The 27,332-nt window shown below is 40.4% G+C and overlaps 1 protein-coding gene and 1 long non-coding RNA gene across 5 annotated transcripts in view; one reads left to right on the top strand and one right to left on the bottom strand.

Moving 5' to 3' along the window:
* Window positions 1-23,454, top strand: part of PTPRB (protein tyrosine phosphatase receptor type B) — a 121,695-nt gene extending 98,241 nt beyond the window's left edge. For all 4 annotated transcript variants that reach the window (XM_063593550.1, XM_003808737.6, XM_034936225.3 and 1 more), the window contains 8 exons: window positions 280-370; window positions 1,063-1,139; window positions 3,131-3,265; window positions 4,325-4,447; window positions 4,634-4,797; window positions 7,022-7,157; window positions 14,707-14,827; window positions 17,796-23,454. In XM_063593550.1, the coding sequence (XP_063449620.1) occupies window positions 280-370; window positions 1,063-1,139; window positions 3,131-3,265; window positions 4,325-4,447; window positions 4,634-4,797; window positions 7,022-7,157; window positions 14,707-14,827; window positions 17,796-17,818 (870 nt within the window). In that variant the 3' untranslated portion in view covers window positions 17,819-23,454. The remainder of the gene's footprint in view (window positions 1-279; window positions 371-1,062; window positions 1,140-3,130; window positions 3,266-4,324; window positions 4,448-4,633; window positions 4,798-7,021; window positions 7,158-14,706; window positions 14,828-17,795) is intronic.
* Window positions 364-18,506, bottom strand: LOC129393523 (uncharacterized). The gene is made up of 3 exons (XR_008620438.1): window positions 18,376-18,506; window positions 16,677-16,783; window positions 364-1,244 (listed from the first exon to the last, which is right to left on the bottom strand). It is a non-coding gene; the product is annotated as an uncharacterized LOC129393523 (long non-coding RNA).
* Window positions 23,455-27,332: the final 3,878 nt, after the last annotated feature.

The following is a 27,332-nucleotide window of genomic DNA, read 5'->3' as shown; positions in this document are numbered from 1 at the left end:
AAAAAGCACGTAGCTTTTGGAATTGATTCTCAGGTTTGCCACTTGGGTGACCTGGGGCACATCAGTTATCCTGTCTGAGCCTCACCTGTAAAATAGTGAGAACAACACCTCCCTTGTGGGGCTGTTGTGGGGATCAGGGCTAATGCATGTTGAGTACTAGGCATTCATAAACAATAGCTAGTGTATATATTTTCATGTTATTATGTATCTCCAGGACTGTATGATTTGCTTTATTCTATTTCATATTCTCCACTTACAAACTCATATTTGACCTAACAGGAGTTAAAAGACGTGGGCCGAAACCAGTCATGTGACATTGCACTCTTGCCGGAGAACAGAGGGAAAAATCGATACAACAATATATTGCCCTGTAAGTTTTGTGTCAAAATTTGTAATACTGTCTTCCTCTAGCCATTTCTGCATTTTTCTCCAACACTGAAATGAGGCTAAAGAAACATAATATAGCTTGATATGGACAATCTCAAGCTCTGAATGCCTTTAATAAGAAACAGCTTGTATATTCCTGCACTTCCCTCCAGAGGGATAATAGCCAGTTTAAATTCTGATTATGAAAGTCCTCTTATGCTGTTGACATTTCCCCTTGTGATGCTACTGCTTCTCTTTGGAGGCTAAGCAGTAAATGGGGTTAACAGCAAGGGCTCTGACATCAAGCAGACCTGGGTTTGCTTAGCAAAGTCTTCGGTTAGCAATTTCTACTTAAATTTCCTTACCCCATTAGGTAAAGCAATAGAAGGTAGGTTTTCTGGATTGTATTCATTCCAGCAGTGAAAGGGAGCTGGCCACTCCATCAGGCAAATGTGGTAATGTTAGAAAGGGAAGCACAGATGGGGCTTCATGTTGTCTCCTGTGTCTGACTGGTTATAGGCCACCTATGCAATGTGGGGCAAGTTAGTTATCCTGCCTGAGCCTCATCTGCAAAATGGAGATAAGATCACTTCCCATCTGTGGCTGTTGTGGGGATCAGAGCTAAGGCACATCACACACATCACATAAACTGTAGAAAAGTCACTCCAAGACTCAGCAGCAAATCTCTCCTTCCAGATGATGCCACGCGAGTGAAGCTCTCCAATGTAGATGATGATCCTTGCTCTGACTACATCAATGCCAGCTACATCCCTGTAAGTGACCCACTAGGCCATAGTGTTCAGGATGAGGCTTTGGTGGGTGGCTACACTGGAGATGCCACTCCTCCATGTTCCCGTTATTCTTAGGTCTGGAAACACCTGTAGATTTCAAAAGAGCATGTCTGAATGCCATAAAAAAAATGGGGTATCCAATTCAGTTCCTGCTACGTCACATTTTTCACAATGGCTATAGTCAAATGAAATTATGAGCCCAAGATGCATTTTCATAGATCATCTACTCTCTGCAGTCCTTAACCAAGATGAGAGCTTCCTAAGGAAGATGGACCTCCCCTGCTAAAGCTGCCTAGCTAGAGAAGCTGATCCCATGTTATCTGGAATCTTCACAACCACAGACAGAACTCAAAGGTTATATCAAATCTTTGGGCTCTCGTTTTGGTTAGCATCTTGCCACCTTCCTATGGCATACTGCTGTGGAAAAAGCTTTCAGGTCAAACAAATCTAGGTTTGAATCCCACTTCTGCCCCTTGTTGATTCTGTGACCTTGGGCACATTATGTCACCTTTTTGGGCCTCCATTTTCTTTTCCAAAAACTGAGGATAATAATATTTACCTCAAGCAACCATCCATTCACCCAATAAACACTTAGAAATTAAGTGCTAACTGAGCTGTTTACAGGCATGGGATAAGATGGAATCCTGACCCTAAAGGAACCCTCAGAAGAGTTGAGGCAAGAAAAGGCAATGGCATGGGAAACCTGCCACAGCAGTGCCTCTCCTACATTGAAAGATGTCTGCGCCATCTGAGGATCTTGTGAAAAGGCAGATTCTGATCCATCAGGACTGAGGCAGGGCCTGGGAATCTGTATTTCTTTCTTTCTTTCTTTTTTTTTTTTTTTTTGAGATGGTCTTGCTCTGTTCCCCCAGGCTGGAGTGCAGTGGCGCGATCTCTGCTCACTGCAAGCTCCGCCTCCCGGGTTCACGCCATTCTCCTGCCTCAGCCTCCCAAGTAGCTGAGACTACAGGCACCTGCCACCACGCCTGGCTAATATTTTTTTGTTATTTTTAGTAGAGACGGGGTTTCACCGTGTTAGCCAGGAAGGTCTCAATCTCCTGACCTCATGATCCGCCCGCCTTGGCCTCCCAAAGTGCTGGGATTACAGGGGTGAGCCACTGCGCCCAGCCGAGTCTGCATTTCTGACAAGCCTCTTGGTGATTTCAGTGCTGCTGGTCTGAGAACGGCACTCAGTAGCGAGAGGCTAGAGATAGCCATGGGGCATCTTGGAGAATATCCCCCAGCAGAGAGAAAGATAAAAGAAGGCTCAGCCAAGCAGGCACCATGCTGAGGATAAGTAAGGATTGGTCAGATGAGAGGCAGTGTTTGGGTGGGCGGGGGTGGCGATGGCAGAGGTGACATAATGTGGAGACCCTGAGGAAAGGCAAGAGAAAGAGCTTCGACTAGAATTGACAAGGAATTGCTGTCATTGCTGGAGTGCAGAAGGAGTAGATGAAAATATCCCGCTCTTGGACTATGGTTTGGATTAAATAAGTCCTGACCTGCGACACATTAGATGGTAGATGCTCAGTCAACAGTTTCTCTTCTGTGATGCTTCCTGTGGATGATATATCTTACCAAATGATTCTGACATTGATTATCCAAAATGACTAACACTCTTCTACATTAAATAGGGAAAGAGCCTGATTACAGTCCCTCCAACAGTCTACACAAATACCCCCCAACACACACATATAATTGAGGGTGAAGTGTTTTCTAGATCATTGCCTAAGTCCCCCATTTGCTTTCAGAATAGACCCAGGCAAGTAAAAGGGAATGTGGCTCTTAACACTAGTTCAATGTTCTGACCTTTGTCCTTCCTGCTCCCAAGCATTGACACTTGTGTTAGTATCTTTTTCTGAAGTCAGAGACTTGGCAGAGACCTCCCTATCATCTAATCTGAAGAACTCTTTGTTTATAGTTCTGAAGAGGCCCATTGTTTCTGACTCTCCATATTGTAAAATTCATTGCAGGGCAACAACTTCAGAAGAGAATACATTGTCACTCAGGGACCGCTTCCTGGCACCAAGGATGACTTCTGGAAAATGGTGTGGGAACAAAACGTTCACAACATCGTCATGGTGACCCAGTGTGTTGAGAAGGGCCGAGTGAGTAAACAGCCTTCCTGACATCAAGCTTTGCTTTCTGCCACCTGGATAGAATTCTGCCCCATCATCAAAGTGAAACCCCACAAAACAAAGTAGGGATCATGTGAGAGCATTGTTAGTGACTTATACCACTCTGTTCAAAAGACTCTAATAGTAAACCCAAGTGATGCCTGATTCTGATTCTGGGTCTGAAGTTCCAGTCAAAGCTGTTTCCATTTGATGACTGGGATTATCGGCAGTGCCCATTACACCAAAAATTACCTGGCCACTTGGCTACTCCATTCTTCAGTGTATGGCTGGAGGAGAGACCCTGCCAGAGTCACTGGACCTGCCCCTCATCCCAGGAAAGGAGAAGTGACTTGTAGACTGTGTTGGCAGACACAAAGTAAAATAATAATCCAGACAAATCAACCAAACCCCCTTGTAATGCACTTATCATCCTCTACTTTATATGGTTATTTTGAGGATTAAAAGATTGAGGATTAAAAGATTACGTATAAAGTGCCTAGTATCTGCGCTCAGTAAACATATGCTTACAATCCTCTTCCCCTTGTCTGTATACATGTAAAGGCAAGCTTAGCTAAACGTTCTAACTTCTCAAAGATCTCTTAGCACACGGCCCACGTTAGGACAGTGACATAAAAATATGAACGAAGAAGGGCCAGGAAGACAGTGCCTTCCTCTACCCAACTAGATATTTCTTTCTTTAGAAAGAACAATACATTGTGAACCACAGTTTACCTGCTAGTGGAACTGAAATGCTGAGGGGGGGGGGGGGGGGGGGGAAAAACTCAAGCCATATATTACGGGGCCTAAAAAATGAGTGAACCCAAAGGTTGGAGTCAGGGGTGCTCCTTGTACAGGCTCTCCCCTTCACTTGGAGCAGCACCTCAGCTTCAGCACTGGCCATGAGAAGGTTAATATAAAGTAGATGGTCAAATTGCTTTAGCAGCTGATCCCAGATTCCTAACTTTGGAAGACATTTAGAGGAGGGAAACCCCAGGTTCACCAAGCAGTCACTTTTCCAGACTCATGTTTTTTCTGTCTGTCCTGTTCTAGGTAAAGTGTGACCATTACTGGCCAGCGGACCAGGATTCCCTCTACTATGGGGACCTCATCCTGCAGATGCTCTCAGAGTCCGTCCTGCCTGAGTGGACCATCCGGGAGTTTAAGATATGCAGTGTATGTTAGCTTGCTTGACTTCATTTAACAACCGAGCTTGGGGAGATGAACGAGATCTGTGAACCCCACTTTTGTTGGTTCTTCTCTTGTAGTTTCAGCCCATAGGAGTTGCTCCATGGCTCAGCTGTCAAGTTTGAAGGTTTGCATTGGGCAGTTCCTCTTTTATCCTGCTCTTTGCTCTTACAGGAGGAACAGCTTGATGCACACAGACTCATCCGCCACTTTCACTATACGGTGTGGCCAGACCATGGAGTCCCAGAAACCACCCAGTCTCTGATCCAGTTTGTGAGAACTGTCAGGGACTACATCAACAGAAGCCCGGGTGCTGGGCCCACTGTGGTGCACTGCAGGTACTAGGAAACCTAGCAGCCAATAAAATGGCAGACATAAGGGGGTTGTGCCTGGGAGTCTGCAAAAATACATAAGCATGGGGAATTTGGTGGGTGGAGGATTTGTCTGGACCAATAAGCCTGCCTCGCCCCCAGAGGGTTTTATAATGTTCCTCCCCTTCTGCCAACATCATTTCTCTTCCCTGACTTCTTCTCCACTTTCTTCCCCTGTAGCCTCTCTCTCATCCTCACTCTCCAGCCTTCTCTCTCCCTCTTGCTTTTTTCCTACTTCTGAAATGCAAAGTCCTGATGGGAATTCCATGCTTTCCATTATCAGGCATATCACCTTCAATCTAAGTTCCCAATAACTCCCTTCACATTCTAGCCAGGAAAGTGAGCACACAAGCTTATTCTTGCCTCTGGCCATTCTTCCATTTTGGAATGGCTTTATCTCTCTTCTCCACCTAAGTCCTACCTATCCTTCAAGATTTATTTTCTAATCTTCCCTCCAGGTCTAGTAGCATGTCTTTGTCTATTTGTGCTGCTAAAACAAAATACCACAGACTGGATAGTAAATAATAGAAATTTATCTGTCATAGTCTAGAGGCTGGAAGTCCAAAATCAAGGCACTGGCAGGTTCAGTGTCTGTTGAGAGCTTAGTCTCTGCTTCCAAGATGGTGCCTTGTTACTGTGTCCTCCAGAGCAGACAAAAGCTGTGTTCTCACATAGAGGGAGGGATGGAAGGGCAAAAGAACCTAGCTAGTTCCCTCCAACTGTTTCACAAGGCACCAGTCCCGTTCATGAGGGCAGAGCCCTCATGACCTAATCACCTCCTCCACCTCTTAATACTGTTGCATTGAAGATTAAGTTTCAACATGAATTTTTGTAGGGGACACAAACATTCAAACCACAGCACAGCAATTGCCATCTGTAGCACCTAATTTTTTCCTCTTAAATTTGTTCTCTTGATTTCTCTTTGCTTCAGTCTGTCCAGAAAATCAACCTAACAAGTGAAATCTCTCTCTCTCTGGCAAACCTGATAACTAGCTAATTAATGTTTGCAGCAACATTTTGATAGCCCTAACTGAATGGCACTAATAAATATGGAGCAGGGAACTGCAGCTGTAAGAGAAATGCCAAGTGTACTCATCTCCTCCCTGTCAGCCCAGCACCCTAGGAGCCCTGCTTTCCTATGTCCTTGGAACCTTGACACTTTTAATAGGAAGATGAGGCACTCACCTCAGAGCTTTCTGCTTTTTGAAAAATGGCAGGCATTTTTGTCCAGGACCACTGGAGAACTGTTATCTTATAAATGTGTGTATCAAAAATCCCCAGATGACACAACCATTTTGGGGAGGAATTTGGCAATCCCTAGTGCAGCTGAAGGTGTTCATGCCCATGACCAACCCAAGAGTTCTGCTTCTAGGTGTCGACCCCTGAGAAATCTCCACATATATTCATGTTCTTTGCAACACATGTTTTAATAGAGAAAAATTTAAAATGATCTCACTGCCACTGGATTAGCAGTGGTTTATGAAGAGAATTAAAAGAAATTATATCAGCTGGGTGTGGTATATCCTGCCTCTAATCCCAGCACTTGGGAGGCCAAAGTGGAAGGATCACTTGAGGCCAGGAGTTCAAGACCAAGCTGGGCAACTATTAGGGAGACCTTATCTCTACAAGTCTTTTTTTTTTAATTAGCTGGGAGTAGTTACACATTCCTGTGGTCCCAGCTACTCAGGAGGCTGAGGTGAGAGGACTGCTTGAACCTGGGAGGTCGAGGCTGCAGTGAGCTATGCTTGTGCCACTGCACTCCAGCCTGGGCAACAGAGCAAGACCCTGTGAAGGAAGGAAAGAGGGAGGGAGGAAGGAAGGAGAGAGAAAGAAAGAAGGAAGGAAAGAAGAAAGGAGAAGATCTATATGTAGCAATATAGATAAATCTGAAAACATAATATTGAGTAGGAAAAGTATTAAAAACATGCATGGAAATGATACACAGTAAGTGCAGAGCAGTACTTATCCCTGGTAGAGTGGAGGAGGGACAGGAAGGGAGTGGAAAGAGATAGAAGGCTGCGGGGGGGTGGGGTTGGGGGACTCTAGGTTAAACTTATTTGAGAGAAAGAAATATTCCTATCTTCTCCCATAACTGGGAAGGGAAAAAAAAGATTGTGCCAGAGTCTCTAGATGCAATCTTGAAAGGCAAATTTAATAAAAAGGCTCAATCTTCCTTTGCCATCTCTTCTAGTGCTGGTGTGGGTAGGACTGGAACCTTTATTGCATTGGACCGAATCCTCCAGCAGTTAGACTCCAAAGACTCTGTGGACATTTATGGAGCAGTGCACGACCTAAGACTTCACAGGGTTCACATGGTCCAGACTGAGGTAAGAGTTATAGACTGAAAGTTACAGGCCACCCTCCTCCCTACTATATTCCCACAAAAAAACATCCAGGACTTTAATCTGACAGGGGGAAATAACTATGACACATTAGGAAGAGAAAAAAAGAACTGAATGTAGATATTTTCTAAGACTTGTTATTTTAAAACAAATCTCACTGGTCTTGAAGGTGACCATCTCGGGGATCATTTTAAGATAGGCTGGCAGATGAGCATAAGAACTTCACTTAGGAAAGAAGAAGATCCCAGTCTCTTCTCTCCCCCAGCCCCACTCCCTCCACCTACACCCCCATTTCAGGAGACCCCAAGGGAGTGTATGTAGCTGGTAAAGACCACGTGCTTCCATTTGTGCAGCACTTTGACATTTGCAGGGCATTTTTGAACATGTTATCTCATTAAATTTTCACAATAACCAAGCGAGACATATTATATTATACTTCCAGACTAGAAAATGAAGGTCCATTAAATTTTCACAATAACCAAGCGAGACATATTATATTATACTTCCAGACTAGAAAATGAAGGTCCAAAAGCTTAAGGGCTTTGCACAAAGCCCACAGCCATGAAGTGGCTGAGGTGGCTTGGGCACTATTCTAGAGAAACCTGGGCCCTTGAGTGTGCTATAAGCATACTAGCCTCAGGGTCAGATCTCTTCCTCAGTAGAGACCAAGCATTCACTCCTCTGCATCAATGCCTTCTAAGGCTCAAGTTCTCTTACCCTCGTGTTTCACAAGTTTTTCTCCAAGTAAAACTATGCAAAATCCTCTGTATTAAAAAAAAAAAAAAATCCATGGTTGGAAAAGTAAAAAGTTCTACATGCTTCTGTGTCCCCTCTTAGAGCCACAGTACCCAAGGACAATGCACAGACAGCAATGCTCCATAAAAAGAGAGCTTCCTGCAGCCAAGGCCCCCTTTGAGCTTTATTGAACCCACTAATCCCAAAACCACCTTGACCCCTGAATTCTTTTCTTGTGCAACACATATTAATATCCTGCATTCAAGCCAGTAACAATTGAACCAGAGAAATAATGAAAATAAAAATTAAAAATATTCTGCAGAACTCACATTTGACAAAACAATGGCATCATTGCCTCCTGCAGGCAGGAACCTCTGCCACCGCTATTGTCCTGGGCTGGGAGTACTTTCATTATAACAATGATTCTACCATATTTTGAATGTTTTATTATGAAATTGTTTTGAAAAAATATACAAAACATGGCTGGGTACAGTGGCTCATGCCTGTAATCCCGGTGCTTTGGGAGGCCTGGAGGGGGGCAGATCACTTGAGGCCAGGAGTTTGACACCAGCCTAGGCCACATAGCAGGAGCCCATCTCCACAAAAAATTTTTAAAAAGAAAATACACAAAACTAGGAAAAATAGTATAGTGAGTTTCCATGTACCCAAACCCCTGCTTCTATAATTATCAGTATTCTGTGTTCTTTTCCCATCTGTATCCCACATTTAATGTTCCCCTACCCCATGACATTATCCCACTGAAATATTTTAAAGCAAATCCCACTTATCATATTATCTCATCCTTAAATACACATATACATATATACACATATGTATGTGTACACGTGTGTATGTATATATGTATGTGTGTAATACATGTCATATTGCATATATGTGTACATGTGTATATGTGCATGTGTATATGTATACACCTATGTGTACATTTGTATGCATATGTGATATTACATATATTGCATATATACATATGTATGGGTATATAAGTGTGTACATGTGAACATGTATACATATATATGTATATGTATATTTGAGATAAAGACTCTTTAAAACTATGACCACAATGTCATTATCACATCTATGTCTTTCTTAACCGTAATTCCTAAATCTCACCTAATATCCAGTCAGTATTTAAATATCCCTAATTATCTCAAAAAATTACTTTTTATAAAAAACTATATTTGGTTTTCATTAGAATCCAGAGTTTACATATTTCATTTGGTTGAAGTGTCTCTGAAATCTTTTAATCTATAATCTATAATCCTCTCTCCCATTTGTTTTCCATGATATTTATTTGTTAAAGAAGCCAGCTCATTTGTTCGGTAGATTTTCCCACATTCTAGATGTGGCTGATTGCTTTTTCATGGTGGTAATATATTCCTCTACTCCCCATGGATTTTGTCAGCTGGTGGTTAGATCTAGAGGCCTCATTAAACTCAATGCTTCGTGGGTGGTGCTGAGGGCTTTCTGTTGCATGACATCAGAAGGCAGATCACCATGTCTGTCTCTCTTTCAGCGCTGAGGAAACTGACAGTGAGTTCAGGCAGTGTCAGCCTGAACCCTTCATTATCCCCATCAACCCTTCACTTAATGGTTTTAGCAGCCACTGATGACCTCTGCCTAGCTCTGTTATTTCATCAAAGGTTGCAGAATTATATTACCCTGTATCATAATTATTATCCTTCAGCTTTCTCCACAAGACTATGCATTCCTAGAGGGTGGGAGCCTGTTTTCCTCCTCTATGTCCTCAATATTTTTTAATCTTTTAAATGAATGAACAAATATCCTACAATTATGTTGCTAAAAAGTCAGCATTAATATTTTGTTAGTTTATTGTCACTTTCACAAACTCAAACCCTAATTAATTTGTAACTTGGGAAAGAGGAGGTTATCATATTGTAAATAGTCTCAAACTGTGTGTATTTGTGTGCTCTAGTAATTGTCAAAGGATTCTTGGGCCATGTATCACCTCCATACACCTGCCCCAAACTCATAATGCATTTTGGCAACTAGGAGGGACTCTACTGTCAATATCACTGGCTGACTTTCAGAGCAGAGGTAACACAATGTTCCTCTTCCTAATTCTCCTTAGAAATAACTCCATCTTTTCCCTGTTCTGTTCTCCTTTTCCTCCTGCCTCACTGAGGATACTGTGGCATAGTTCCTCAGCTTGCCTTCTTAATGTTTGAGTTCCCCAAGGTTTTGTCCTCAAGGCACCACCCTTTCTCTCAGTCTTCATTCTTTGTGATATTCTCCATTCCCGTACATGCTCATGTTACCCAAATCTAATCTCCTGTCTCCGCATACATGTAAATGCCTGCCTACCAGATGGATCCCCCCCAAAAGCCTTATAGCCATCTAACTTCAAAAAGATCAAAGTCAAACTCATTCTTTCAAAAAACAAAACAACAACAAAAACCTTCCTCCTACTTTTGCACCTTCCAGTTTCATTTAATAGTATTGCCGTCCATCTGTTTGCCCAAGCCAGGGAGCTGACTTCTTATATTTTTTAAGGGATGCAGTCTCATTATGTTGCCCAGACTGGACTCAAACTCTGTGCTCAAGCAATCTTCTACAGATGTGCACCACCACACCTGGCATGCTTACATGCATGGATATGTGCATTTATTTATTATTTCTATTTTTTGTTTGTTTATTTATGTGGGGAGATAAGATCTCACTACGTTGACCAGGCTAGACTCAAACTCCTGGGCTCAATGGAGTGGATTTCTTTTCCTCCAGTTCCCACATCCAAGCAGTCACGAAGTCCTTTCCTTCCCTTGGAGCTAGCCCCTCATCCCACTGCCACTGCCCTTGCACAGCCCTTTATCAACTCTCATTAGCCCTGCTAATGAGTAGCCTCCTAGTGGGTCTCCTGCCTTCAGCTCTGCCCTAATGATCCTTTGCCACCACTGCCACCATCAAAGTTCCCTTGCTGACTCTGCCAGCTCCCTGCAAAAAAATCGTGAAAAGCTTACCACTGCTTGTAAAATGAAGTTCAAACCTCATCCTGGGTACAAGCTTCTTTATAACCTGGCCCCAACTTACTCCTCCAGCTTCATGTCATCGTACTAGCCACCACCAGTGTTTAGGGTCTGCCAAATTAAGGAAGGTTTACCCACCTGGGCCAGAATCCACTTTCAGTCTTTCCATCATAATGAAATAAACATTGCAGTAAGATAAAATTTTCTCTCTCCCTTTTTTCTCAAACAAAATTCCAAATGCTATCCAGGTATTAGGTTGGTGCAAAAGTAATCACGGTTTTTGCCATTACTTTTAATGGCATTAATTGCATTTTAATGTCATTTAAATGCATTACTTTTAATGGCAAAAACCGTGATTACTTTTGCATCAACCTAGTATCATCTGCCTTGCTTTAAGCCTCTGCTGAAGTTGAGTTGTTTCTACAGGCTCAGAAACCCTGGTGCTAGAGCTGGCATTTGGTAATGGGAGTGGGTGTAGAGGGGTGTGATCTGTGGCTGAGCCCCTGTGGGTGACTATTTCAGCAAAAGACAGAGGACATTTGGACCCCTTGTATTATTTTTCTGGGTCCATGGTGACAGTGAACTTCAACTTACCTCTGTCTTTATTTGAGATACAAAGGGATGCAGGTCTTCACAAGTTTCCAAACAGCAAGCATTTCTAAACAAAGGGGCATTGGTCAGGGGATTTGTGAGTGTCCCTTCTTCTTTTATGCTGCTTTGAGGGAAATTTGCAGCCTGACCCTGAGAGACACATTAAGGGAGCAATAACCTGTTAAAGAACAATAGATGATAGCCACAGTCTCAATCTCATTTGCTTCTCCTGGGAAGGAAACACTGAGATGTTGTAGGACTAAGGACCTCAGGTTCCATTTGGGGCATTGTTCGAGGGGTTTCCCATGACCCACGCAACCAGCATTTTAGCTGCACTAGACTTCTCATGGTTTCCGGAATATATGTGAAATTGTATGTTATGTTGCCTTACTTCTTTGCTTGAATTCTTATAAATATCACCTTTTCTCTTTAGCTTGATAGTTTCCTCCCCTCAAAGTGAGCCTAATGGCTTTCTCTTCTGTATGAAACCTTATACATAATTGTATCTTATGTTTATCATCTTATAGGTATTTGTTCACTAAATACTAAGCCATGCACTCAGGGATCACAAAGAGACTGTAATACTATAAATAATATCTAATACTCCAAATATTGATGAAATTGAATGGAACTGAATGTGTCAACACTAAGCCAAGCCTTCACCAGTTAACAAAAAATTATCTTTTGTGATCTGAGATTCACATATTTTGTCTACTTTTCATTAAGAATAAAGTGAGAAGCACATTAACAATCTCACCGTTTTAGTAGTAATCATTTTCAAAGGGACGTTCTATTGGGAAAGGAAGAATTTATATTTAAGGCAAGGCAAATTAATGGATATTAACTTGTTTCAAAGCCCATGGTGAATCATTGTTAAAGAATTTATTAATAGGCCATAGCACAGAAGCACTAGAGTTCATTCACAGCTTACCTCTAAGGTCCCAAAGTAATGTAATATCCCAGTAGAACTGAAAAGATGAATATGCTTTGGGTGGGAGGAAACAGGGAGGTGTCAGCCTATAATTTGGTGGATCCTTTTTAAGGTAGCAAAAAGAGACTGCTTTATACTAACAATCATTCTCAGATTGTACCTTTCTCAGATTTTCAAGATTGAGATTGCATATAACATTCATAATAAATGACAAAGGTCTGTGAGCAGAAAAGCAGAGAATAGTTATCAATATTATTGCAGGCCTCACTTCTTATTGATTTGTTTAAAATGTCCTTTTCTAGGCTGGGTACAGTGGCACACACCTGTAATCCTAGCACTGTGGGAGGCCAAGGCAGGAGGATGGCTTGAGGCCAGGAGTTTCAGACCAGCCTGGGCAACAGAGCAAGACCCTGTCTCTAAAAAAATTTTTTTTTAATTTATAGGTATAGCCTGATGGTCCATACCTATAATCCCAACTACTCAGGAGACTGAGGTGTGAGAATCACTTAAGACCAGGAGTTCAAAGCTGCAGTGAACTATGATTGTGTCACTGTACTCCAGCTTAGGCGACAGAACAAGACCCTGTTTCTTAAAAAATAAATTAATTAATTAATTTAATTAAATGTTCTTATCTATTGATTATACCAGACCTACCTTATATAGTCCCATGGATAGCTGGCCAAGCTAGGTTCCAATCAGGGACAGTATCTAGTGCCAACCCATAAAAATAAGTACCTGTTTACTTGGAAAGATTGTTAGTGAGGAAAGAGCTAATTGTTCTACTTTGTGTCTCAAACCTCTAAAATACTTTTAAGACTGACTACACTGATTGCCTTAAACACAAGGTCTGGAAATATTTTTCAATATCTATCTATCTGACATCAATCTATATCCTTTAATAGACAAAGGATGTTAGCTATAAAAGAGACCTTTGCCTCCTTGTTTAATAAGTAGGGAAACTGGGATCCCCGGAAGCCTGATGGCTCAGCCTGGCCTGGCTGGAGGCTGCTGAGAGCCCAGTCTCCTTCACTGCTCACAACTCCCTCTGAGCAGTTGCTCAGCAAGGGAAGTTATCAGCAAGGGAAGGTTCCGCAGAAATCAATTTCCTTATAAGAGAACTCAGGGAGTATAAGGAAGGGGGCCCAATGCACAAGCTTGGCTGCCTGAGGCTGAGACACAGTGGCAGTGGAGGTCTTTATGGTCACCAAAGCACTGACTCTTCTATATCTATTTATATTTCAAAAGTAGTAAATTCTTAAATAGCCAATAGATGGGTCTGTCCTCGCTATGTAACCCTTGTAGTTCTCTGCAGTTAGCCAACATCTTTGAGATTCTTCCACGCGGCAGACCCAGATGCTGAGAGAACAGAGGTGGATAAGACACTGACCTTGCACTCAGAGAACTAACAGTCCAGCGGGGCTTATTGTACACACCTCCTTTTTTTCACTATCTTCCTAGAATAAAGGGAACAAACCAGCAGAGTATGCAGTGAAATGATTGTCTCATTCAGTAATGCAATGAAATTGGGATTCACCTAAGCAAACTGGTGTAGTGAAAAAGACATGAACTTTGAGGTCACATCTCCAAGATCAAACCCTAGGGCCCCATTTCTTAGCTGCGTGACCTTGGAGAAGTTACTTTTGAGTCTCATTTTATACTGATAATTGTATTTACTTCACAAGGTTTTTGAAATCATTAAATGAGGTAATTTATGTAAGCTACATAGGAGTGTCCGGCATTCGTTCATCTACTGAATTTGTAAAGGACCTACTACGTACTAGACACAGTTGTAGGCTCTCACAGAATATTTTCTATATATATATATATATATATACACACACACACACACATACACACACACATATATACATACATATATACACACATATATATACATACATATATACACATACATATATACACATATACACATATATACATATATACACATATATACATATATACACACATATATACACACATATACACATATACACACACATATACACACATATATACATATATACACACATATATACACACATATATATATATATAAAAAGAATGAAAAATGCCACCTCTCTGCCCATTACCATTGTTCTCTTTTCAGTGGTAATAAAAGACAGTCACTCTTTTATTTACCAGAGACCATTAGTGAAGCGGTGATCAAGAAATTTGCTAACTATATAATCCCATCATTGTCAACAGTTTGTGAGTTTCTCATCTTTCTTATGCATGAGAACAGGCCCTCCTCTGACATGTTTCTGCTTTTCCACAGTGTCAGTATGTCTACCTACATCAGTGTGTAAGAGATGTCCTCAGAGCAAGAAAGCTACGGAGTGAACAAGAAAACCCCTTGTTTCCAATCTATGAAAATGTGAATCCAGAGTATCACAGAGGTAGGCACTTACTTCACTCACTTCCCCAAGTTTCTTCATCAAGATATGGTCAATCTGGCCAGGCATAGAGGCTTACACCTGTAATCCCAGCACTTTGGGAGGCTGAGGCAGGAGGATCACTTGAGCCTAAGAGTTTGAAACCAGCCTGGGCAACATAGGGAGATCCTATCTCTACAAAAAACTAAAAAAAAAAAAAAAAAAAAAAATAGCCACACATCATGGCGCATGCCCGTAGTCTCAATTACTTGGGAGGCTGAGGGGGAGGATCACTTGGGCTCGGGAGGTCAAGGCTACAGTGAGCTGAGATCGTACCACTGCACTCCAGCCTGGGTAACAAAGCAAGATCCTGTCCCTAAGAAAAAAGAAAGAAAGAAAAGATTCTAGCTGAGTGCAGTGGCTCATGCCTGTAATACCAGCACTTTGGGAGGCCAAGGCGGACAGATCACCTCGAGACCAGCCTGGCCAACATGATGAAACCCCATCTCTACTAAAAGTACAAAAGAGCCAGGCATGGTGGCTCATGCCTGTAATCGCAGCTACTCGGGAGGCTGAGGCAGAACTGCTTGAACCTGGGAGGTAGAAGTTGCAGTGGGCCGAGATCCCACCACTGCACTCCAGACTGGGCAACAAGAGCGAGACTCTGTCTCAAAAAAAAGAAAAGAAAAGAAGAGGAGAGGGGAGGGGAGAAGAAAAGAGAAAAAAGAAAAAGATTCTGGAAACCATTAATAACCTAAAGCTCTTCCAATGTACACCACCCATTTCTTCTCCTACCCATAAAGAGTGGCAACGGGGAAGAGAGGGAGGGTAGGGAGGGGGTTCCTGCAGCTGAGCAGCAGTTTCACAAGGTATCTCTTCCAGCCTAGCTGAGGATGCCTGCTATGAAGGACTCTGCTTAACCTTTCTTTTCCAAGCAATAAGCTTCACTACTTGGGGAGGATGCTTTGAAATCACAACTAGTTCAAATTGTAAAATCCCTTTGGAAAATAATTTGTCAATCAAGGTATCAGGGTCCTTCATATGTTCTTATCTTGTGACCCTGTATTTCTCCTACCACACTATATACAAAAAAAAAAAAAATTATGCATGAAGCTTTTTGTAGCTAAAAGTTTGACAAGCCTGGGCAGCAAAGTGAGACCCCTTCTCTACAATAAATTTAAAAATTAACCAGGCATGGTGTGCACCTGTAGTCCCAGCTACTTGGGAGGCTGAGGCAGGAGAATCATTGAGCCCAGGAGTTGAAGCCTTCAGTGAGCTGTAATTGTGCCACTGCACTCCACCTGGGTGATAGAGCAAGATTGTATCTCAAAAAACAAACAGGTTGGGCATAGTGGCTCACGACTGTAATCCCAGCACTTTGGGAGGCCAAGGTGGGTGATCAGCTGAGGTCAGGAGCTCAAGACCAGCCTGGCCAACATGACGAAACCCCATCTCTACTAAAAATACAAAAATTAGCCGGGCATGGTGACATGTGCCTGTAGTTCCAGCTACTTGGGAGGCTGAGGCAGGAGAATTGCTTGAACCCGAGAGGCGAAGGTTGCAGTGAGCCAAGATCATGCCACTGCACTCCAGCCTGGGCCACAAAGCAAGACTCCATCTCAAAAAAAAAAAAAAGAAAAAGAAAAAATAAACAAAAGAATGCTATTTTTGAGGATGTTATAATAGCTAAATAAAGGAAAGCAGGATGTAAAACAAAAACAACACATAAGGAAAAAGACTGGAGAAAATATAAATTTCCCTGAACATTAGAAAAATTATTATTTTTCCTTCTATTTTTTGTATTTTATAAATGTTCTAGAATAAGCACATAACACTTTTCAAGTGGGAAATTCAATAGAAAAAAAACACAAACCTTACAAGGCACAGTTCTGGTCAAGCAATAATTAAATGACAAGAAGGGTCCTCATGCGTCGTCTTACTCTGGGCCGTCGTGAAGACCTAAGTTATCACATAGGCAAACTGCAAATGTGAAGGAGGATTGTATTAGTTATCTATTACTGCCTAACAAATTACCCCAACATTTAGCAGTTTAAATCAGCATTTATTATCTCACTGGTGGCGCTGGCCCAGAGTCTTTCAGGAGGTTGCAGTCAAGACTTAGACTGGGGCTGCCATTATCTGAAGGTTTGACTGGGGCTGGAGGACTCGCTTCATAATGGCTTGTTCACATGGCTGTGGGCAGATGCAGCCACAATTCCTTGCCATGTGGACTGGTATCTCTCTATAAATCAGATAATCTTTCTTTGACAAACATTATTTCATACCCTCTTATCTCCATTCTAAATGATCTTCAACAGGTAGTGTCTCCTAACCTTTTACTTAGTTCTCTCTACCACCCAGCCTAGCCAGTATGTTAATGAGTTAGCATCTGTAAAGCACAAATAAAGAGCTACTATTTAGAGGAGTCCTTTGTAAATCAGATAATTCTTTTGTATTATGAATAATTACAAATTACACCCTAATTTATCTGTATAGTAAATTAAGGTTTTTGCATGGGAGATTCCTTAAGAGGCTTCAGTATGAGCAAGTTCTGAGGGATCTTGGAGGTTCCTTTGTCTTGTTTTGACTTAAGAATCTTTTTTTAGAGTAATCTTGAGCACTCCTGAAAGAAGCTAACTATGGTATAGAAAAGGATAACCACCACCTACCTGAAGGCTAAGATTCAGGTCCGAACTCTCGAACTAACTAGCTGTAACAAGCTGTGTAACCCTGAGTAAGTTACTCTGCCTCTCTGGGCCTATGGCTTCATCCATAAAAACAGAGGTGATGGGCTAGAATCACTAGTCCCTTCCAAGTCTAATAATCTGTCTTTCTAAATGGAATTACCTGGTCCCAATAGGAATGGTCTCATCTTAAACTAGGTTGAGCTAAGTGTTTCTGCTGGTCTTTCACATTGGTAATTTTCATAAACAGCGCAAACAATTATGACACACCCTGCGGCAGTCTCTAATTACAGTGTTCTTCCTTTCAGATCCAGTCTATTCAAGGCATTGAGAATGTACCTGAAGAGCTCCTGGATAAAAATTATTCACTGTGTGATTTGTTTTTAAAAACTTGCTTCATGCCCTACAGAGGTGCCAGCTATTTCTGTTGATACTATGTATAATTTATTAATCTGGAGAATGTTTAAAATTTTATATAATTTAAAGGTAACAGATATTATTGTACATAGTTGTATTTTGTAGTTTCTTCTGTAAATATGTATTTTTCATGTTTAATATTAAGCTTTATATAATACTATTTTTCCACACTAAAGTGTTCATGACTTGTTCTACATAAAACTAATTCAACCTGTATGACAGGACTACTGGTAAAATGCATATGGAGGTGGTGGCAGAGACAATCCTTCAGGCCATGTTTTCTACCTGTTTTGATATTCACTGGACAGGAAAAAGGGCAGGGCTAGAGAGAGCAAATACTATGGCTAGATTTGCTGTATTGCTGTCCCATGAATCTCGAGAGCCAACAGACATGTCCTAACTTGCTATCAGGACAAATGTGACAGTCAAAAAAAGGATTAGAGGGAGGGAGAAAAAAGAATTAAGCAGTACCAAAGCTGAACTAGATGCTTGTGTCTGAACTAGTTGCTCTCTCTCCTTTCTCCTTCCAGGGATCCAAGCCAAAGTGGTCAGCTCAGGGATCATGTAACTTGCAGTGCAGGCCCAGGATGGTAGGATGCAGGGTTGAGGGTTCTGATAGAGAATGATTCCAAACAGAAGCGATGAATTCCTTTTGTTAATAAGATGCCAGCTATACCCAGACCAGAAACATAACATGCAAAGCACTATCTATAGTGATTAGAGATACTTTCATTGCATTCATGGTGTGGAGTGTGAACATCCACACCCATACTGTAATGTATTTATACACACTAGTTTCTGTCTCATTTTCAGTGGTCTCCATTCCTAGAAAAGTCACAATTATCCATTCCTACTTGATTTCCCATTAAAAGAATATTATGGTAGCAGATTGTGCCCCTCATTAAAAGGCTTAATGCCAACATTTTCATAGAAATGACTACAAACATCATATATAGTAAATTTAAAAACAATAGCAAAAACAAAAACAGTGGTCTTCAGTAAAATTTTCAAAACTTCTTTTAGTAAATCAATGAAGTCAAAATGTCAAGTAATCACCCAAAGTTGCATTTAATAACAAAAGGCACTACATACTGTACCAAGTTTATCTTCAATATTTGTGCCTTACTTTGACTATAACAAATTCCAATGAGTCAGAAAGTATTTCCTTCATCAAGGTCCAGTTCCGACAGCATTCCTGGGAAAAATTGGAAAGGAGTTTATATGGAATCTTCATAGATACCTGAGAAGATGAGCTGGAGATGTTTGCCTTTTTCACACTACAAATTTTTCTGTAATAAACTTGGGAATTAGAGGTCAAGTTTGTTGATGGCATAGCTTCCTTTGCATAAAGAGTACATTTCTTTTCAAAGTATGTATTTTTGTAACCTACCATAAAGTCCAAAAGTGAATACAACGAATGTAATTGACATAATAATTGAAAATCATTGACTATACCTAAAATAGTTCTTTATAATTAAATAACTCTACACCCAATCTGGAAATTTTTCCAAGGTTATTTGAAGTTTACAAAAATGTGAAGCATAATCATAAGCTTCAAAGATTCACAGTTTCATTGTGCTCAATGCCCTTGTGAAATGACAGTCTTAAGCTCTGATTCTGTATCAAGGAACTAAGTGAATCTTCTGGAAATGAAAAGGAACAACATATGTGTAAGTGCAGTAGATGTACCACCAGCAAGAAAATAGAGGTCAGAGATCTACAACGTGTGGCATCCATTAGAAATCACCTTTCCTACATTGAAAAGAAAAAAGAGAAAAAGCAGAATTTTACACTAATGTTGCTTGATGCAAAGCACATTAATGCTTGGAAGGATACATTCATTTTCGACTTTTCATTCACTCAGAAAACTTCTAGTAAGTATCTGCAACCTGCTAGGCACTGTTCCAGAATCTACACATTTCTACTCACATAAAGAGAATCCTCATAAAGTTAGGATTGTTGTTACTACCTTCAATTGAGCTTAAAAGACAGCCTCATCAAGGGAATGGGATAACTGAGCCAGTCTAGGACAGTGGTCACCTTCCACAGGCCACACACTGGAAAGTGCTAATGCTACTTCAATAGCAAACCTCTAGATCTAGGAGAGAGAGCAATTAATTGCACAAACCAGGAGTTAAAACCATAAAAAAAACCTATACATCTGTAATAGTAAATAACACTCACGTACTCTGGCAACATCTAGGGTAGTATCAGAATTATGTAAATGGACATGACAGGGAAAAAACTGTAGGTTTTTTTAGTCTAATCCAACCCAGGAAATGTTTATTCCTACCCTACACCTAATTTTAAACCTTCTTAGCAACAAATATTTCACTATTCGCTCCTACTCCCGGGAAGACTAAATATATAATTGACTTATTTATTAAATTTAGGAGAAAAAAAATTTTCCTTGACATTCAGCTCTATTGGATTTATTTCCATTTAATTGCATCATGTGTTATGTCTTGGTAAACACTCCATTTCCTGTCTTGGTGGGCATCCTGTCTGTGCACCTGTGCAGTACACTTTAATCATCAAGGCTTCAAAGTGCTTTTGAGCTATCAAATCTTTGGGAGAGTCCCATCTAGCATCTTAATAATTATTTTTCCAAGTTCGTTATAATTAACTCCTTTAACCTCATCTCATTAAATCAATTTTGTATTATCATTCTGTTGTTCTCTGGAAAGCAGCCAATTCAGCTCTTGAATCAGAATTTTCAAAGACTCACCTCTCTTACCTGGGCTTGCACATATTTGTCCTAAGTAATTCTCTATCCCTTAAACCTCTGAGTCCCTCCTGTTTTATTACTTGCCCCACTCCTCCTACTTGAATATGTTTGTTTTCCCAGTTGAATGTGATTTTTATCTACTGTTCATATTATCTTTTATACCCATGAGTATAGTTTCATAGTCCTTTCAGGTTCCACATCATCAAAGAGATGACCATAATTTCACTTTTTTTTGAAATGGAGTCTTGCTCTGTCACCCAGGCTGGAGTGCAGTGGCACAATCTCAGCTCACTACAACCTCTGCCTCCCAGGTTCAAGCGATTCTGCCTTAGCCTCCCAAGTAGCTGGAATTACAGGTGCCTGCCACCACGTCTGGCTAATTTTTGTGTGTTTAGTAGAGATGGGGTTTCACCATGTTGGCCAGGCTGGTCTTGAACTCGTGACCTTAGGTGATCCACCCACCTCAACCTCCCAAAGTGCTAGGATTACAGGAGTGAGCCACCGCACCTGGCCAATTCACTTTTAAATACTAAAAGGCACACAGCACACAGACATTTTCGGGGCAGTTTTCTTTGGGAGGGTCTTTGATAAATTTTGTAATCACCTCTCGGAAGAAAGCCCAAAATGACATGTGAAAATAATATTAAACCATTTACCAGATGTCCAGCAATATAAAAATAGACCTCACATGCTACCCTTCACATGCTGATTCTCTTGCCTTGCTGTTTAAGGATCCAGTTTCTCATGTTAAACATTTTCCTTACCTTTTGCAATAATATTATTGGCCATATACTAAATTCTCATTCTCTTAGCTTTCTAAGAATTCTTTGAGGTTGGAATCCTGAAATCATAAAGCTACCAGATCTGCACAACAGCAGTGGTAGTATCTGAGCCCAAACTCTGAGACGCTCTAGAGTTTTAGTTTACAAACATGAGCCAGACCAAACCTGACCTGGTGAAAATCAATAGATAATAAACTGCTTGTATATGATAGCAGTTCAAGGGCTTTCTGGGTTCCATTTCACTGAGGAAATGAAAATATTATAACTGATTAGCCAAGACAGAGTGGCAATAAGGAATAACTGATCCTACTCCAAGTTGCAGTGAGCAAGCCCTCAAGCCTACCTCATTCCTGAAGAGTTGAAGGAGAAAATGCCGTGCTAATTTTCTGCCCTGCTATTTTTAACCTGAAATTTAGAATTACATCAGGTATTCAAAGAATGTTCTCTATCAAAGGAAAATCTATAAACGATTTGCAAAAACGTTTTGCAAACGATTGACTGCAAAAAGCAAGTGAAATGATGCAAAAAGAAAATATTTGCAAAAGAGAATCTAACCAGACATCATCATGAAGATAAAATGGCATCTCTTCTGGGTGGCCTGGGTGTGCTTGGACAATCCTGTCACACGTTTCTATTAGGACATGTTGCCCTTTTGAGGATTCACTCTATGTTGGCCAGATGGTTTAACTGATTAAACAATTGAATCAATTTATTTTGCTTTTTGAATTGACCAGATATTTAACTAAATGTACTGGGTTTGGCATTTTAGACACACTGCCTTAGATTCTTGTAGTGCATGATGACTTTGAAAATGTTTGGCCATTTTAGTTAAAATGCAGGGTAACATTTGATGCAGCCATGATAACAGGAAAAATCTGTTCTGTTCTAAAAATGTTTCTAGCAATAGAAGTATTTCTGGCTAAGAGAATACTCTTGACTTGTAGGGAGGCTCCCTCGGAATAAATGTATGCAACACAAATAAGGCATTTTATTTTTTAAAAGATTGTCTATATAAGATACATTTATTAAATAAAGAAATTGTTGGTGAATGCTCTGAAAATAGAGGCTTATGTAATGGAAATAAGAGATTAACAGGTTTACCAAAGATTATTTTTATAACCTCTATGCCAATTCACATGATCTTATATAAGACACCAAAATAAGTTATTCAAAACTGTGAATAATGTCAGACAAATGCAATGTGTCCCTTCTAGAACAGTCATAAAAAGAATTGGTTATAGCTATTTTAATAAATAATATCCTCACCCCAAGAACAAGCTTTCAGTTATGCTGAGATGTTCTAATAGCTGTGTGCGTAGATAAGCACCTCCATCAAGAAAGGAACACATGAAATTGTGGCTTTAAGAGTTTGTGGCAGAGTTGGACAGCATTCCATCTGCAGGTTAGTAGGAAAGCCTGTACCAGCCTTTGTGGAATGTCCTAGTCTGCCACACTGACAAGAGGGTGCACCAGTGCTCTACTGGAAAAGTATTTCTGGTTTTCTATGCAGGACAATTGGGCTTATAAATTCTTCAAGAACAAGGACCAAGTCTTTAATCTCGTCTCGACTCCTACCTTGTAGAAATTAGTGCACAGCTCATAGACATTCTACACATACTTCTTGAAATTGCTCCTGGCCTGATATTTTGGATGTTAGGTAGTCAGTGTCCAACAATACTGTTGTCCGTGCAGGTTAATCTAGCCATTCCTTCATTTGTGTGAAGCATAAATAATGTAAGTAAATACAGCAACTGAACTTTTTATGTTCTATAATAGAGCACTTTTATGTTTTTAATATCATTTATTATTTCTCTGAAAATCCAGTTAAGATGGCAGATGATTCTATTTTTTCATATTATAGCATCTACCCACAATATTTCTAACTAACTGTATTTGAACAAAGAACTTCCTTAGTCTTTCAATTTAAATTATGTATTTGCTTAATACATTTTTATATTTGTAACTGTGGTTAAAAAAAAATCTATATAGCATCTTGCATACATTCTCACTAGTACAGGAATAAAACTGCAGTTTGTTGAAGGAGAGTGCTCTGTCTTCTATTCACCTGCTCCTCATTTATCAATTTTTGTCATCTGTCTGTTCAGGAGAAAGGCCAAAAGTGACTGCTTTAAAATGAGAAAAATCTTCCAGGACATTATCATGAAGAATATAGTTGTCTTAACCTTTAGTCCTCTAAGTACCGAGTTGGTTACCTACAGTATTGTGTACATAATAATAGACTCTCCAGCTGACCGTCTCCAACTAAATTCCTGTTTTCAGTTCTTTACTTCATTAATAACCAAAATGTCATCTGTTACCAACAGCGTTGGTGTACTCTCAGAGGCACTGCCCTGGCTAGATTTCCACTGAGCCCTTCAGAGACACTTCACACATTTGTGGACAGTGTGACATTTGGTAAAGAGAAGCCATGACTATTTCCAGAGTTTGAGTTTGCCCTTTTGCCTTTTTCATATTTTAGTGGAAAGATCACTGTCCTTCACAACTCCAATATTTCATTTTTCTATAACTTGTTCACAGAAACCTTTATTTTTTAAAAAGATGTACAGTAGCAGATTTACAAATAAAATCATTAAATCAAAGCAATCCTTCCTTTTAAAACAGTTTCTGGACTCAAAGAAGTAGGTTAACAAAATAAATTGATCTATGAAGCTAGATTTTTTTTTTCCAAAGTAGCTATTTGACAGAATTTATTCTTCAAGAAAAAGAGAGTATTGCAATTTGAACTAATCACTTGGTAATTTTGCTGATAAATCTTCCATAATCATAAAATATTAGAGCTGGAAGGGCCAACTTGGGACCAAGAATGTAGGAAACCAAGACACAAGTTTAAAAGCAATACAGCAAATAAAATAAAATATAAAAATAAAAATAATACAGCAAAATAAGACAATGCTGAAATCAAACCTGGTTTTCCTGTTACTCAGGGGGAGGACCTGTTCATATGTAAATACAGACAAATAAAAATGCTGCTCATTGCCAGCACAGTGGCTCACACTTGTAATCCCAGTGCTTTGGGAGGCTGAAGCATGAGGATCACTCGAGGCCAGGAGTTTAAGAAAGGTGCTCAGAAGCCAATGTACACAATAGCTACTTCCAACACTAAGGCAGAACTGTCAGTGGAACCTTTAATGTTTTGCATGGTTAATCCTCTTTTTTTGGTATCTCATATGTCTGGAAACACCCATGTATTAAACAAATCTCAGGCTGTATTTAAGAGTCATACCTGAACAAAAGTCATCACAATCTGAAATCTGAAATAATATTACATATAAAAGGAAAAGGCAGGATTTTTCTAACACAATATTATTATAAAACATTATTGAAACTAATTGTATCAAACCTTCTAGAATCCAGAAGAGTTTCTACAGCTAGATTTTCAGAGAACTGGCAAGACTTTTGATGCTGCTGATGAAAGGAGCATTCATAATAGAAGAGTAAAAATTAACTGGTAGAAACCAAGCCTGAATAGTAAGAGAAAACCATGCAGGGATGGTTCTGTATAGAAGTTAACCAACATTTACCTCCTCCCAAAGGAGGTAACAAACCCCAAAGGCCGTGCTCACTAAAATATCTCCCAATCCAGTATTTTCCAAGGAAAATTTTACTATTATAATAGAGAACTGCTGATATGAATGAAGCTTGCTTTTTTTCTAGGATTTGTTGTGACAATAACTTCTCCTTTGACCAAAACTTTAGTTAGGTTCCTCAGTGTCCTCTGCCTGACTAGGCCCATCCTTGGGCTTCCCTCTCTGTCCTTGTAGGCTCCAGTTTAAAGTCAGGTTAGTGAAAATCCCCCAACCGAGGAACCTGACCACCCTTGATATCTTATCACCCTGGCCTGCCTTCAGCAGGAATTCCCTTTACCCCTGATGTTTCCTCCTCTTAGTGAGTTTTCATTCACTGACCTCCCATCCTGCTCCTGCTTTAAATAGGAAAGCTTAATTTTCCTTTTTAATTTAATCCCCACTTGTCCTTGCTGAAGTTGAAGATGAGTCCAATTTCTCTCCCCTACTGCAAAACCCCATTGCAGATGTCCTTATACTTACTACTACGGCCCCTCTTAAATAAAGCCTGCCTTGCTGTCTTTAACAAGTGTCATGAATAATTTTTCTTCAACAATTTTAATGATGCAACAACCTTTGTGTAAATTATCTTAATATAAAAGTACTTTCCTCTTTGGCCCCTGGAAGAAACTTGGCATCTATTTACATCTTAAGAAAGAATTGGCAATGAAATATGTTTCCTATCTCTATTATCCTGCTGCAAACCATTGGTGGCCAAGAAGTTTCTGTATCTTAGGGCTTGCCAAAGAGTTACAGTAAACAACAACAACAAAAAAAATCACAGAAGCTGACAATACAACCATAGAAACAAAGTGCAATAAGAGTGGAGAAGTTCAGAAGCCAGGGAATATTTCTAAGTCTATGCTTTAATCAGATAATACTATTTGTAAGACATATAAATTTAAACACTTTAAGACTTTTTTTTTTTCCTAAAGAACTTTGCAATGACCACTAACTTAGTCGTCACCCAAGTTGACGTTTCTCCCTGACTCAGAACAGATAGCAGGGGGAGGAAACAACTGTCTACCTGCAAAGAATAACACATCAGCAATAAAGAAAGATGAGCCAGGACAAAAGGGGAAATAAAACGAATGGTCCTACCTTGTCGTTCAGGCTTTAGTGGAGGACTATGAGGAGAAGATAACTGGGGAGTAAAATTAAAGGTGAGAGTCAGGTCTGAAAGAGCTATTAGGAGTCTTAGACCTCTTGTAATAGCAGAGGATTTTCAAATTCAACCCAAGAGGAAGACATTCCAAGACCTGTTTAAGGGGACCAGAAGTTCAACCTCTAGGATGGTCATTAAAAGCTGTAACATTTAAAGCAAGGGTCCCCAACCCCCAGGCGACAGATAGGTACTGGTCTGTGGCCTGTTAGGAACCCAGGTTGCACAGCAGGAGGTGAGCAATGGGTGAGAGAGCATTACCACCTGAGCTCCACCTCCTGTCAGATAAGCAGTAGCATTAGATTCTCAAAGGACTGCGAACCCTGTTATGAACTGCATATGTGAGGGATCTAGGCTGAGCACTCCTTATGAGAATCTAGCACCTGATGATCTGAGGTGGAACAGTTTCATCCTGAAACCATCCCCCTCCTTCCACCACCCCCCAAGTCCATAGAAAAATTTTCTTCCACAAAACTGGTCCCTGGTGCCAAAAAGGTTGGGGACCACTGATTTAGACAGAGCTTTTTACTTTTAAATGGCACCCAAGGTACTTGGCGAAATAATCTGTACAGCAAAATCCTGTGACACGAGATTACCTGAATAACAAACCTGAACCAAAAATAAGTTTAAAAATAATAATAAGGCCGGGCATGGTGGCTCACACCTGTAATCCCAGAATTTTGGGAGGATGAGGTGGGTGGATCACGAGGTCAGGAGATCAAGACCATCCTGGCCAACATGGTGAAACCCCATCTCTACTAAAAATACAAAAATTAGCTGGGCATGGTGATGGGTGCCTGTAGTCCCAGCTACTCAGGAGGCTGAGGCAGGAGAATCGCTTGAAACTGCGAGTCAGAGGTTGCAGTGAGCCAAGATCATGCCACTGCACTCCAGCCTGGGCGACAGAACAGGACTCCGTCTAAAAATAATAATAATAATAATAATAATAATAATAAATAAAAGGCACCTGAGGCTATTTTTGAGTGCCTTCAACTTCCATACAATACAGATTAATATCCTCACTTTACAAATACAGAGGTAGATGCACAGAAAAGACTGGAGAGTGGCCCAAAATTTAGCAGAATAGGAACAATGGCTAATGCACATTATGCACTAATTGTGTGCCAAATGTTCTATATGTCTCATCTAATTCAACTCTTTATACAACTCTT

The sequence above is a fragment of the Pan paniscus genome, chromosome 10 (assembly GCF_029289425.2).
Source record: "Pan paniscus chromosome 10, NHGRI_mPanPan1-v2.0_pri, whole genome shotgun sequence".
NCBI lineage: Eukaryota > Metazoa > Chordata > Mammalia > Primates > Hominidae > Pan > Pan paniscus.
Note: the sequence above shows the minus strand (reverse complement) of the source record. Positions and strands in the feature narration are given on the sequence as shown.